We start from the raw sequence: 15323 nt of genomic DNA on the forward strand, positions 1-15323 counted from the left end.
TTTAGCCATTCTCCTGCCTCAGCCTCCCGAGTAGCTGGGACTACAGGCGCCCGCCACCTCGTCCGGCTAGTTTTTTGTATTTTTTAGTAGAGACGGGGTTTCACCATGTTAGCCAGGATGGTCTCGATCTCCTGACCTCGTGATCCGCCCGTCTCAGCCTCCCAAAGTGCTGGGATTACAGGCTTGAGCCACCGTGCCCGGCCTATTTTTATTTTTTTTAAATAGAAGCAGAGTGTCACTATATTTCCCAGGCTGGGTTTGAACTCCTAGGCTCAAGCAATCCACCTGCCTCCATTTCCCAAAGTGCTGGGATTACAGGCATGAGACACTGCACCTGGCCAAAGTATTTCTAAGATTTGGGCAGTAGGAGGTACCTGAAGAGCTTTGCAGCTAGTCATGCTCTTTGCTCCCTCTACTAATTTGGCAGCCATCAATATTTATAATGCATATCAAAGTGCCTTGAAAACATATAACACAATTCCAGAATGTTATAATAATGATGCTATTCATGCTGTGATTATAATAAAGTCCTTCATTTCTGAAAAGAAAATGTTAAATCTAGTGTATGAGGTACCTACAGTAGGGAAACATCTTTAGGTTAGTGGGGCCATTAGTACTACTACAATTACAATAGATTCATTTTATTATTTGCTTCAACTGAAGTCTATTTGGCTAAGATGTTATTGAATGGCATCAGTAAATGAATATAAAATTAAGCTAATAATATTAGGAGTAGGAAAATATCTAAAGATAATAAATCAGCTAAATCCTGTTGATGAGAAGAGAATTAATTCTGTGTTTAAGAGTTTTAACTTTCTGATTGCTTTGCTTTGCATATAGTAGATAAAGTTTATTGGTATGATTGTTTGGTGTCTCTTTTAGGAGAATATGTTCTGAATAATATTTTCTGAGATGGCGTCTCACTCTGTTGCCCCGGCTGGAGTGCAGTGGTGTGATCTCGGCTCACAGAAACCTCTATCTCCTGCCTCAGCCTCCTGAATAGCTGGGATTATAGGCATGTACCACCGTGCCCAGCTAATTTTTGTATTTTCAGTAGAGATGGGATTTTGCTATGTTGGCCAGGCTGGTCTCAAACTCCTGGGCTTAAGTGATCCAACTGCCTTCACCTCTGAAAGTGCTGGGATTACAGGCATGAGCCACCACACCCAGATTATATTTTTCAGTACATATTCTTAGCTTATTGTATGGCTCACAATTGCCCAGGATGTCACCCAGGTTGGAGTTTAGTGGCGTGAACATGGCTCACTGCAGTCTTGACCTCCCAGGTTCAAGTGATCCTCCTGCCTCAGCTAGCATGGTGGACCGCATCTGTAGTCTCAGCCACTTGGGAGGCTGAGGCAGGAGGATTGCTTGAGCCCAGGAGGTAGAGGCTTCAGTGAGCTATGATCAGAGCCTGTTTAGATAAATAATTCTTCCTGTAGTCCCAAAGTAGCTGGGACTATGGGCGTGGGCCACCATGCCGGGGTAATTTTAGTTGTATTTTTGGTACAGATGGGGTCTCTCTATCTTGCCCAGTCTGGTCTTGAATTCCTGGGCTCAGGCAATCTTTCTGCCTTGGCCTCCCAAAGTGCTGGGATTACAGGTGTAAACCACTGCACCAGGCCTCCCAGGTGGTTTTTATGCCCAGGAATGTTTGAGAACCATTATACAAATTATAGTAAGCCTTAAGAAAATCAAATCAAAATAACAATTTAAATGTTACCATCTGCCCTAGAATAGTTTTGTCAATTTTGGTCGAAGTTAAAGAGAAAAAAAAATATTTTGTAGCTTTATTTTGTTTTTGTTTTAAACATATTTATTTTATGATGATGATGATGATGATGATGATGATGATTATTATTATTGTTATTACGATTATTGAGACCAAGTCTCGCTCTCTTGCCCAGGCTGGAGTGCAGTGGTACCATCTCAGTTCACTGCAACCTCCACTTTTCGGGTTCAAGCGATTCTCCTGCCTCAGCCTTCTGAGTAGCTGGGATTATAGGCACCCGCCACTATGCCCAGCTAATTTTCGTATTTTTAGTAGAGACAGGGTTGCACCATGTCGGCCGAGAAGGTCTTGAAGTCCTGACCTAAGGTAATCCACCCACGTCGGCCTCCCAAAGTGCCAGGATTACAGACGTAAGCCCCTGCACCTGGCTGTTTTAAACTTTTTTAGGAAACACAGTCTTGGTCTGTCCTCCAGGCTAGAAAGCAGTGGGATGATCATAACTCACTGCAGCATCAAACTCCTGGGCTCAGGAGATCCTACCACCTCAGCTTCCCAAGTAGCTGGGACTACAAATGCATTCTACCACCCAGGCTAATAATAATAATTATTTTTTTGTACAGACTAGGGTCTCACTACATTGCCCAGGCTCATTTCGAACTGCTAGGCTCAAGCAATCTTCCTGCCTTGGCCTCTCAAAGTGCTGGGATTAGAGGTGTGAGCCACTGAGCTCAGCAGAAAAGATATATGAAGAAAAGTCCAAGAGAATAAAATATATAAGTGCACTCACCTGTTTCAGGTGTTTTATGAAAAAACGGTGAACTCCAAGCCTGCCAGTACCTTTTGCCTGTTTCTTGACATCTCACTTGAAATATGTACTTGGTATTTGGCTCCAAGTAGAATTCTGACTGTTGCACATATGTAAAATTGGTGTCAAATTCTTTAACCTAAAATGGACAGATAACAATCATAAAATACAGTGTGCTTTTAAAACAATTATTTTATTTAGCGGAAATGTATGGAACACCTATTATGTTCCAAGCTCTCTTCTAGACTCTAGGAAAACAAAGTGTTCTTTATATAAAACATGGCCATACATAACCAAACACTGTCTCAAACATTAAAACTGAAATACACACTACTTTCTTTGAGATGGAGTCTCGCTCTGTTGCCCAGGCTGGAGTGCAGTGGCTTGATCTCGGCTCACTGCAACCTCTGCCTCCCGATTCAAGCGATTCTTCTGCCTCAGCCTCCCAAGTAACTGGGACTACAGGTGTGCACTACAACACCTGGCTGATTTTTTGTATTTTTAGTAAAGATGAGGTTTCATCATGTTGGCCAGGCTGGTCTTGAATTTTTTACCTCAAGTGATTCGCCTGCCTCGGCCTCCCAAACTGCTGGGATTACAGGTGTGAGCCACCGTGCCCGGCCCACACTGCTTTATGTTTGACAACTGTCTCAAATCTCAAGAAAGTCCAAATATAATATTATATATATATTTATATGTGTATATGTATATGTATATATTTATTTGTGTGTGTGTGTGTGTGTATATATATATACATATATATATATATATATATATATATTTTTTTTTTGATAGGGTCCCACTCTGTTGCCCAGCCTGGACTGTGGAGTGCAGTGGCTCGATCACAGCTCACTGCAACCTCCACCTCCTCCTGGGCTGAAGCGATCCTCCTGCCTCACCCTCCCAAGTAGCTGAGACTACAAGCATGCACTACCATGACTGGATAATTTTTAATTTTTTTTGTAGAGACAAGGTCTCATTACATTGCCCAGGCTGGTCTCCTGGACACATGTCATCCTCTGCCTTGGCCTCCCAAAGTGTTGAGATTACAGGAGTGAGCCATCATGCCCAGTCTTAATTTTGGAATATATTCTTAATTTTGGAATATATTCTTTTAATGGGGTGGGAAAATTGGTAACTGATAGCACCTGTTTGAATTTCTCTCTCCCCTGCAGCTGGATATTTAGATCAATAATTCTTCCTGAATGATGAAATAATTTTACTCGCTAATGGTGACTTTTAGAAAAAAATACCTATAAGCTAAGCTGCAAATTGGTCCTCATTGCAGGTTATTGCAGATTCTACAAGGCCCAATAATATACATATATACACACATATATATGTATATATCTATATATGTGTGTGTATATATATGTGTATGTGTCAGAGAAAAATTAAAATATTAAGAATGTTGAACTGAGAAATCCAGTGGAGGATAAAGATAATAGCTGAGGGATAAACACAAAAATCTTTTTTTCCCTGGAGCACTACACCCTGCTATAAAACATAATGAAAAATGAGCCCCAAACAAGCTGTTTCAGTTGGCAGAAAGAAACCAAGACATTTGTACAGCATCTTCAGTATGTTCTAGTAACTGATTTACCGGGAAAAGTGAAGCATGATTGAAAGGCAGACATAAAATATGTCAATATGTCTAGAAATGCATTTATGCCACAACTAGGTGAAAGCAGTTATCAGATACTCATGAAAGAGAAAGTTAGAACGATTGAGATTAAAAAAAAAGAACGAGTTATCAACCTCTCTCAGGGATACTTCCATTTAAAACCCAATCTTAGCATTAATCCTTCAAACCTGCAATGCACTGAAAATGTAAAATTCATGGAAATATTTGTTTGGGGATGTCATCTGCCCCAGAATAGTTTTGTCTATTGAGACATGGCTTATGGAAACTCTGAATGATATTTTTCAAATTCTGTATGAAAGATATCATTCAGAGTTTCCATAGGCCACGTCTCTATTCACGGCCCTGGAAATTTTCTGCAATGTTAATATAACTGGAGAGTGTCTGAGGTCTCCTGGGATCTAGAGAAATTTTGCTTACTGTGCCAAAGATTTGACTTTCAGATGCACTCTGCTTCATATTAGTGTCTCTTGTAAGGAAGCTGTTATTCTCCAATATGCTTCTTACCATTACATTTATAGATAAGTCCTCTCGAAGGAAAGAAATATCCTAAAGTACAGTCAGAATTCCGAAATAGTAAGAAGAATGTTATGGAACTGTTATCAGTTGTTTAAACCATGAGGCAAACCAGGTGGCTGCTTAGGGCCCTGCAAGTACAACATGATACCTCAGGATAATATCTTTGGAGGCTAAAACGAATATTGAAAAAGCTGGACTTAATTGAGCACCTCTGTAAATAATATAATTTAAAGAGTGCAAGAAATTTTGAAATAAGTCCATTTCTACTTAGAGCCTCAACTCTGAAGGTTGGGGGTCATTGAAACTTAATGTTCATCAGTTTGAGATCTCTCTTTTCTTAGGTTAAATATAAGTTCCTGGGAACATCCTTGGGTGGAGGGAAAAAAAATCTCCAATATAGTTAGAGTTCTATAATCCCTACCTTCCCCAACTATCAATGTGGGACACGGCACAGGATGAGAGGGTCCTTGGTAACCCACCAGTGTCTAAGCCCTTGGTTTCTCCCTTTACCCTACAATCTCCTCCTCTTTCTGCCCAGGTAAGTTTTATCTAGTGTTTGGAAGAGGAGGGAAATGGGGTGGTGATGGGGAAATTTATTTGTGACTAATCATATGTTCTTCCACATTTTCTGTCTTATACCAACTTGTAGACTTGGAATGCCAAAGCCAAGGATTTGTCTTTGCTATCTGTGTGTTGTTCTATCAGCCCTTCCAAGAAAAGAACAAATACTTGGTTTTGTGCAGCCTAAGTTAAGAACAGTTTTCTCATTTTTAAATGGTCGAAAGAAAATGTTTATAAAAGACTACTTCATGATGCATGGAAATTATGTGAAATCCAAATTTCAGTGTCCAAAAATGAAATGTTACTGGAACAGACTATGCCCATTCATTTACATAATTGTCTAAGACTGCTTTCACGCTACAAACACACAGTTGAGTAGTTGAGACAGAAATCTTATGTTCTGCAAAGCCTAAAATATTTACCATTTGGCCCTCGAGTAAAAAGTTTGCTGAGACCCTGGTGTAGCTTAATTAGAGAAATGAGTCACCAATAATCCACTTACTTGAACACATAGCTAAGATTTCTCTGCCTCTGACTTGAACACATAGCTAAGATTTCTCTGCCTCTGTCACTAAAATTGGACACCATTAAAGACAAATAATAATAATAATAATAGTAATAGCTAATGTTTTAATGAAATGTTTCATGTAGCTAATGCTACATGAACTTGACATTACAAAAATAAATAGAGATGCAAAAAATGATCATGGCACATCCCTGCCTTCCATGAGTTCATAGTTAAAGAGTAGAGAAACAGAAGTGTAAACAGGAAAGTATATACAATGTGGCAAACACCCCTGAAATAGAGTATATGGAAGTAGGTGTGGATTGCTGTTCCCAACTGGGAGCTCAATTTTTGACATGAATTTGAGGGGCCTAGGAGACAGCCCATAAAGATACCAACAAATAGCTAGAAATGTAGGTCTGACTTTCATGAGAGTTGGGAGGGCTCCAAGTTCTAGCCTACATACAGGTGTAACTGAGGCCTTGGCAGTAGGTGAAAGGAGTAAGAAAGAGAGGAAACAGTGAGATGGTAGGTATGAAGGGAATGCCAATGTTTAGGGAACTGGCAGAAAAAATAATTTACAAAGGAAAGAGCATCCAGAAATACTGATAGAAGACTAACACATTCTTGAAATGGGAAAACCAAGAGGAGAAACATTTTCAGGACAAGGTGGTCAACAGTGTCAAATGCTAGAGTAGGATGAAGACTGCCAAGATTCTTGGTCTTTGTTGTTTGGAAAAATGCTACCATCCTCCTCTCCTGGCACGAACTGATTCCAGCAGCAGGTGGAGAGCCTGACGACATTTTGAGGTGGATTGCAATAATGTCCTGGTAATTTCCCTGCCATATATCCTGTCCCTTTACTATGTAGCTTTGAACGTTCTGCCATTCTTGTTCTGGTTTGTCCATGTGGCTTACTTTGAGCCAGCAGACGTCGGTGAGCCTGATACAAGCAGAGGATTGAAAGACACTGGAGAGATTGGGTGTAGGTGCTCTTGCCCTCTGCCATCACCATAAGGACATGCCCAGGCGAGCCTGTTGATGCAGAAAGAAGACCGGGAGACACGTACAGGAGAGCTCATGCAAAGACATAGGAGTGAGCCAGCTGAGCTGTAAACACATGCCCAATCCCAGCAAGCTCAACTTAGACCATTTGGGCCCCATTGACTGTGAGAAATAAAAGTTTATTGCTATATGTCACTCCAGTTTTTGTGGCAGTTTGTTACACATTATTGTAGCAGTAGATAGCCGATATACCAATCCCTCTTATTTCATGTAAATAGGAGTATGTAATAAACTAGAAAAATGTTTAGGAAATAGAAAGGAATTATATCACCAGTGTCTCTCAAAGTTTTCAGAAACCAACTGTTTTCTAGTTGCAACTCTTGTTCTCTGCTCCCCCTGGTGGTGCTACATAGGCCATCTTGGTAACAGGTACGTTTGAGCTCACTTTTCAAAACCTCCTCTTTGTCAGAAGTGGCAAATGGAACCGAAAGAATATGTGTTATCTCATCTGCTCTTCATAACAATCCTTTGTGACAGGTAGTATTAGCTCCATTATATTAATAGGGAAATAGAGTTTGAAAGAGGTCAAGCCAGATTTTTTTGAACTTATACCATCAGTAACTAAGTGTCTCTCACAGACTCTACATCACTTTAGGGACTCGATATTTTCAGAAAATGAAAAGACAGGTTTCAAACCAACTTTGAAAAGCTAGTTAAATTTTGTAATCAAGATGACATAGCAGGTGGTTTTTCTCTGAGATGTTTATTTTCTTTCTTTTTATAGAAGTGGAGGTCTCACCATATTGCCGAGGCTGCAGTGCAGTGGCTATTCCAGCTGGGATCATAGTGCACTACAGCCTCAAACCTCTGGCTCAAGTGATCTTCCTGCCTCAGCCTCTCAGGTAGCTGAATATAGGCTTGTGCCTCCCCTCCTCCAACTGAGATTTATTTTCTTCTTGCTATCTCTGAGCCTTTACTAAAATCTGTATCTGTTCCAACCTGGTGGTCTAAGCTAGACTGCTAGGGGATTCAGAAGGAAGAGAAGTGAATGAGGTTGGAGCAAGATGTTTGTAAATGTTCTCCCAGAGGCAGTTGTGTCTCCAGAGACAAAATCTGAAGCATTGACCTGGAACCATCTCTCAAGTGATAACTACAGTCATGTGTCACTTAACGATGGGGATACATTCTGAGAAATGCATCATTAAGCAATTTCATCATTGTACGGACATCACAGATTGTAATTACACAGGTGGTATAGTCTACTACACTATAGGTACAGCCTATTGCTTCTAGGCTACAAACCTATAAAGCATGTTACTGTACTGAATCCTGCAGGCACTTGTAATATAAATCACTAGGTGATAGAAATTTTTCAGCTGCATGATAAGCTTATGGAACCCCATCATATATGCCATCATCATTGCCTGAAACATGGACTGCTGCATGGCACATATTCTCCTTGCCTCGTCAGCCTAATTCCCTTAGATACTTCCCAGTCTGTCTGTACCTTAGCTAAAGGGGCTGAAAAGCACCCTCAATACTGTGACTTTCAGGTGGATTACTTTGCTCTACTATCCCTGCTGCATGACTCCCCTAGAGGCTAGAGAGTAACATTACTAGCTAGCATTTAGTGAACAATTCCTCTATTCCAGGCTTGTAGCTAACTTTTTACATCATTGGATCCCCTTTCCCCCAATAAACAGATGAGGTAAGTGCTTATCTTATCCCTATGTTATGTATGGGAATAATGAGGCACAGAGAAGATAAGAAACTTGCTCAAGATTGCATGACTAGGCTGGGCGCAGTAATCTCAGCACTTTGGGAGGCCGAGGAGGGCAGATCACTTGAGATCAGCCCGGCCAACATGGTGAAACCCCGTCTGTACTAAAAATACAAAAAGTAGCCAGACGTGGGGGCTGGCGCATGTAATCCCAGCTACTAGGGAGGCTGAGTCAGGAGAATTGCTTGAACCCGGGAAGCGGAGGTTGCAGTGAGCCAAGATCACACCACTGCACTTCAGCCTGGGCAACACAGTGAGACTCTGTCTAAAAAGAAAAAAAAAAAAAAAGATTGAATGACTCAGCCAGGAGCAGTGGTTCATGCCTGTAATACCAGCACTTTGGGAGGCCAAGGCGAGACAGTTGCTTGAGTTCAGGAGTTAGAGACCTTGACACTAGCCTGGGCAACATGACACAACCCTGTCTCTACAAAAGAATTTTTTAAATTTAGCTGGGTATGGTGGCACTCTCCTGTGATCAGCTACTCAGGAGGCTGAGGCAGGAGGATTGCTTGAGTCCAGGAGGTCAAGGCTGTAGTGAGTTGAGATTGTGCCACTGTGCTCCAGCCTGGGCAGTGGAGCAAGACCCTGTCTCAAAAGGGGGAAAAAAAAAAATAGATTGCATGACTAGAAAGTAGCAGAGCCAGGCTTTGAACTCTAGAGCCTGTGCTCTTGGCCACAAGGCTTTCCTGTTGCTTTGAAGTAAACCCCCCACCTCCAGCAATATCTAATGCAGGTTGAAGTGGCAGAAGAGACCTGTAATCTTTGGTATCCTCCCACTCCTCTTGACTCTGACTTTCCTGTCTTCCTACAGAAATGCAGAGACAACACTTCATGCATGACCCAGATGAAACTGATAGTAGCAAATGTAAACAAAGCTTCATTCTGGCTACAGTGCCTTGGCTTCAGTGATCTGGATAGAAATGGTAATTCACTTTTTCTGTGTTAGCAGTTGTGTTTAACGGAAACGTGGTAGATTGACTGAGGGAGTCATGAGTTTTAAAAAACTTAAAAAAATATAATGATGGAAGAGACAGAACCTGGCTTTGGATTGAAACCTATCTTTTCATTTTGTAAATATTTATTTGGTCTTTAAAGTGATGTAGAGTCTGTGAGAGGCACTTAGTTACTGATGGTATAGGTTCAAAAAAATCTGGCTTGACCTCTTTCAAACTCTATTTCCCTATTTATATAATCAAGCTAATACTACCTATCACGAAGGATTGTTATGAAGAGCAGATGAAATAACACATATTCTTTCTGCTCTATTTGACACTTCTGACAAAGAGAAGATTTAGAAAAGTGAGCTCAAATGTACCTGTTACCAAGATGGCCTATGTAGCACCACCAGGGGGAGCAGAGAACAAGAATTTTCAACCAGAAAACAGTTGGCTCCTGAAAACTTATTCAGAGACATTGATAATACAGTTACTTTCTATTTTCTAAGCATTTTTTCTAGTCTATTACATACTCCTATTTACATGAAGTAAGAGTATTTGGTATCTTTTTTTTTTTTTTTTTTTTTTTGGAGACAGAGTCTCACTCTGTCACCCAGGCTGGAGTACAGTGGCTCCATCTTGGCTCGCTGCAACCTCCACCTCCCAGATTCAAGCGATTCTCCTGCCTCAGCCTCCTGAGTAGCTGGGATTGCAGGAACGCACCACCACGCTCGGCTAAATTTTTTGTGTTTTCAGTAGAGACAAGGTTTTGCTATCATGGCCAGTCTGGTCTTTAATCCCTGAGCTCAGGTGATCCGCCTGCCTTGGCCTCCCAAAGCACTGGAATTACAGGCATGAGCCACTGCACCCAGTCTAAGAAACTTGGTATTCTTTAATATCATTCTATGATTGTGATACTATACAAGGATCCCAGGTGTCTTATTAGGATAAAAAAAAACCCCATTAGTTCAGAATTTAAGACTTGAGAATTTTATTTGTGTTACTTTGAAATGTATCTAAATTCTGCATATTGCAAAAGGAATTCAGCAGGATCTTCACTTGATTATGGATCAAATGATGCAGAACATGGATCCCATTTAAGTGTAATGCAAACTACCAGAAAGTTCACATTTATGATTTGAGTGAACACAGGTAAACAAGTTGACATAAGGAATTTATTTTTAATGAGTAATTTTTAGGGTATATAATAAAATTAGTATAGTTTTACCCCCATCTTCTTGATACTTTATGATATACTACTCTATAGCAAAACTGATATGCAGAATCAGTCCTAAACAGTAAAAGGATTTGGAATCATGCTTAGCACCAAAGAAAAATTAAGTTATGCTTAATGTATGTTTTAGTGTTAAATATATATAATTTTATTTAACTCTGAAAACTGGTAATTTCACAGCTGATACATAACTGTTAATTAAGAAAAGCCAGGCTAGGTGCTGTGGCTCATGCCTGTAATCCTAGCACTTCGGGAGGCTGACAAGAAAGCCAGGGGGAGGATTATTTGAGGCTAGTTCAAGACCAGCCTGGGCAACATGGCAAGACCCTACAAAAAATAAAAATAAAAGTAAATTAGCCAGGCATAGTGGTGAGTGACTGTAGTCCCAGCTACTTGGGAGGCTAAGGTGGCAGGAGCACTTGAGCCCAAGAGTTTGTGGCTGCAGTGAGCTATAATTGCACCACCGAACTGCAGCCTGAGTGATGAAGTGAGAGCCTATCTCTAAAAAAGAAACCTTAAAAAAGTATCTGAAGAAAAAAAAAAAAAAAGGCCAGAAACTATTTCTTAATTATTTGGACTAAATGGCAGTTTGTTACACTTAAAAATAATAAAATGGCATTTCTTTTAAAATATATCAAAATTGAAACTTCTTCCTAAATCAGGCTAGTGTTCCTCCACAGTTGAAATTACTGAGTTTTTATTACATTGTTCCCAGGTGCTGTTATCTGATATGACTTTATTAATGAACCTTGCAGCTATGTCTTTCTTAAGACACTAGATAATTTATCCTTGGCATTTAAGGATGGTTCATTTATTTCTCTAGACATCCACTTTTTAAAACTCATCTTTATTCAGATTATCGTCATCTTTAAGCTCACCTAAGACTCAGGCCTATACTGGTAATAAATATTACACTCCGAGCTGTATGCTTTTCACTTAAAAAGAAACATTCATAAATCTCAGTTCTCCTTTCCAAAGAACTTTTGTTTCCCTGGATGCCTGTCAAATTTCAGCACGGAATACTTAAATTTTTTATCCATGATCATTGATATAAATTTCACCCTAGGAGACACTGAATTACAAATAGCTAATCAGATAGATTCCTCTTAGTTGAAGATGTGTCTATTTAGCAACTTATAAAAGGCAAGTGGATTGTTTCAAGAAACAGCTCTCTGTTTGCAAGCATACAATAATCATTATTAAAGCTAGAGTGGTTTTCCTAAGCGAATTAACACAGGAACAGAAAATAAATACCACATGTTCTCACTTACGAGTGGGAGCTAAACACTGGGTATTGCATTAGTCTGTTTCCATGCTGTTGATAAAGACATACTGGAGACTGGGAAGAAAAAGAGGTTTAATTGGACTTAGAGTTTCATATGGCTGGGGAGGCCTCAGAATCATGGCAGGAGGTGAAAGGCACTTCTTACATGGCAGCAGCAAGAGGAAATGAGGAAAAAGCAAAAGCGGAAACCCCAGATAAATGCATCAGATCTTATGAGACTTATTCACTATCATGAGAAAAGCACGGGGAGACCGGCCCCCATGATTCAGTTACCTCCCCCTGGGTCCCTCCCACAACACATGGGAATTCTGGGAGCTACAATTCCAGTTGAGATTTGGTGGGGGCACAGCCAAACCATGTCATTCCACCCCTGACCCTTCCAAATTCATGTCCTCATATTCCAAAACCAACTATGCCTTCCCAATAGTCCCCCAAAGTCATAACTTATTTCAGCATTAACCCAAAAGTCCACAGTCCAAAGTTTCATCTGAGACAAGGCAAGTCCCTTCCACCTATGAGCCTATAAAATCAAAAACAAGTTAGTTACTTCCTAGATACAATGAAGGTACAGGTATTGGGTAAATACAGCCATTCCAAATGGGAGAAATTGGCCAAAACAAAGGGGTTATAGGGCCCATGCAATTCTGAAATCCAGCAGGGCAACTTTAAAGCTCCCAAATGATCTTCTTTTATTCCATGTCTCTTATCCAGGTTATGCTGATAAAAGAGGTGGGTTCCCATGGTCTTGGGCAGCTCCAGCCCTGTGACTTTGCAGGGTACAGTCTCCCTCCCAGTTGCTTTTATGGGCTGGCATTGAGTGTCTGCAGCTTTTCCAGGTGCACGGTTCAAGCTGTTGGTGGATCTACCATTCTGGAGTCTGGAGGATGGTGGCCCTCTTCTCACAGCTCCGCTAGGCAGTGCCCCACTAGGGACTCTGTGTGGAGGCTCAGATCCCACATTTCGCTTCTGCACTGCCCTACCAGAGGTTCTCCATGAGGGCCCTGTCCCTGTAGCAAACTTTTGCCTGAGCATCCAGGTGTTTCCAAACATCTTCTGAAATCTAGGTGGAAGTTCCCGAACCTCAATTCTTGCCTTCTGTGCATCCGCAGATTCAACACCATGTAGAAGCGCCAAAGCCTGGGGGTTCCACATTCTGAAGCCACAGCCCAAGCTGGATGTTGGCCCCTTTCAGCCATGATTGGAGCAGCTGGGACACAGGGCACCAAGTCCCTAAGCTGCACACAGCACAATGACCCTGGGCCCAGCACATGAAACCACTTTTTCCTCCTGGACCTCCAAGCCCGTGATGGGAGGGGCTGCTGTGAAGGTCTCTGATATGGTCTGGAGACATTTTCCCCATGGTCTTGGGGATTAACATTAGGCTCCTCGCTACTTATGCAAACTTCTGCAGCTGGCTTGAATTTCTCCCCAGAAAATGGGTTTTTCTTCTCTATTGCATAGTCAGGCTGCAAATTTTCTGAACTTTTATGTTCTGTTTCACTTTTAAAACTGAATGCCTTTAACAGCATCCAAATTACCTCTTGAATGTTTTGCTGCTTAGAAATTTCTTTTACTGGATACCCTAAATCATCTCTTTCGAGTTCAAAGTTCCACAAATCTCTAGGGCAGGGGCAAAATGCTGCCAGTCCCTTTGCTAAAACATAACAAGAGTCACCTTTCCTCTAGTTCCTAACAAGTTCCTCATCTCCATCTGAGACCACCTCAGCCTAGATTTTATTATCCATATCGCTATCAGCATTTTGGGCAAAGCCATTCAACAAGTCTCTAGGAAGTTCCAAATTTCCCACATTTTCCTTTCTTCTTCTGAGCCCTCCAAACTGTTCCAGTCTCTGGCTATTACCCAGTTCCAAAGTTGCTTCCACATTTTCGGGTATCTTTTAAGCAATGCCCCACTCTACTGGTACCAGTATACTGTATTAATCCATTTTCATGCTAATGATAAAGATATACCCAAGACTGGGAAGAAAAAGAGGTTTAATTGGACTTACAGTTCCACATGGCTGAGAAGGCCTCAGAATCATGGTGGGAGGCAAAAGGCTCTTCTTACATAGTGGTGGCAAGAGAAAATGAGGCAGAAGCAAAAGCGGAAACCCTGATAAACCCATCAGATCTTGTGAGACTTATTCACTATCATGAGAATAGCATGGGAAAGACTGGCCTCCATGATTCCATTACCTCCCCCGGGTCCCTCCCACAACACGTGGGAATTCTGGGAGACACAATTCAAGTTGAGATTTGGTGGGGCACAGCCAAACCATATCAGGTACTCATGGACATAAAGATGGCAACAATAGACACTGGGGACTACTAGAGTGCAGAGGAAGGTAGGAGGGCAAGGGTTGAAAAAGTAATTATTGGTAACTGTGCTCAGCACCTGGGTGACAGGACTCATACCCCAAACCTCAGTGTCATGCAATATATCCAGGTAACAACCCTGCACATGTGCCCCTGAATCTAAAATAAAAGTTGAAATTATTTTATAAAACAAAAACTAAAGTGGCTTCAATATCATGCAAACAATCAGATTAAAAACATGTAAAAGAGACATAATAAGTCCACTGTAGTCACTGATGGTTGGTTTTAAATCATTCATTCACATGCTAAAGAATAATGAAAGTTGAGCTTACATTCCAAGTTTGGTTTGTTGTAGTCTTGTATCTCATTTCACAGGAAACCTTTTCAATTGTTGTTTGACTGTCCCAATAAATTATGGTCTTGGGCACTGTAGCATTTATAGTCTCAGCCCTGGAAATGATGGATGCAGAAGGTACCACTAGAAAAAAAAAAATACGTGGCTGTTTAAAACTTGCCTAGAGAGAAACTGTCATCTTTTCATCAATATCTAGACATGTGAAAGTTCAAAGTAAAAAACATAATATAAAATTCATGATCTAATGAACAATTAATGAACATTTTCTTATTCACTAATTTGTAATGTAGAAAAAAACTACTGTTAAGGAAAATTCTATTCAACCCATTCCCTATTTTAAAAAACTGAACTCTAATAGTCCTGTCTTTCCCTGACCTTCCACTCCCTTATAATCCTAACTAATAAAATTCCAGAGCCTAGCCTTGTTAACAAAAGAGTATAAAAATGAGATAAAGGAAGCTATCTCCTCTTCCCTGCATCTGTTGACGAAGAGATGATATGCACCCAAATTTAGTTCAGATGATCAGATTTGATAAGATGTTAAATTGAGCCAGGTGTGGTGATGTGTGCCTAAATTCCAACTGCTCAGGAGGCTGAGATGGGAGGATCACTTGAGCCCAGGAGTTCAAGGTTGCAGTGAGCCATGATG

General features: G+C 40.8%; 1 protein-coding gene across 1 annotated transcript in view; it reads right to left on the reverse strand.

Annotated features, from left to right (window-relative positions):
- The window catches only part of IL23R (interleukin 23 receptor), an 85711-nt gene that overhangs the window by 35234 nt on the left and 35154 nt on the right, over nt 1-15323 (reverse strand). Inside the window, exons 6-7 of the mRNA XM_023209854.1 lie at nt 14652-14797; nt 2520-2676 (exon numbers count right to left, since the gene is read on the reverse strand). Of these exons, the coding sequence (XP_023065622.1) occupies nt 2520-2676; nt 14652-14797 (303 nt within the window). The remainder of the gene's footprint in view (nt 1-2519; nt 2677-14651; nt 14798-15323) is intronic.

Source organism: Piliocolobus tephrosceles, chromosome 1 (assembly GCF_002776525.5).
Source record: "Piliocolobus tephrosceles isolate RC106 chromosome 1, ASM277652v3, whole genome shotgun sequence".
Lineage (NCBI taxonomy): Eukaryota > Metazoa > Chordata > Mammalia > Primates > Cercopithecidae > Piliocolobus > Piliocolobus tephrosceles.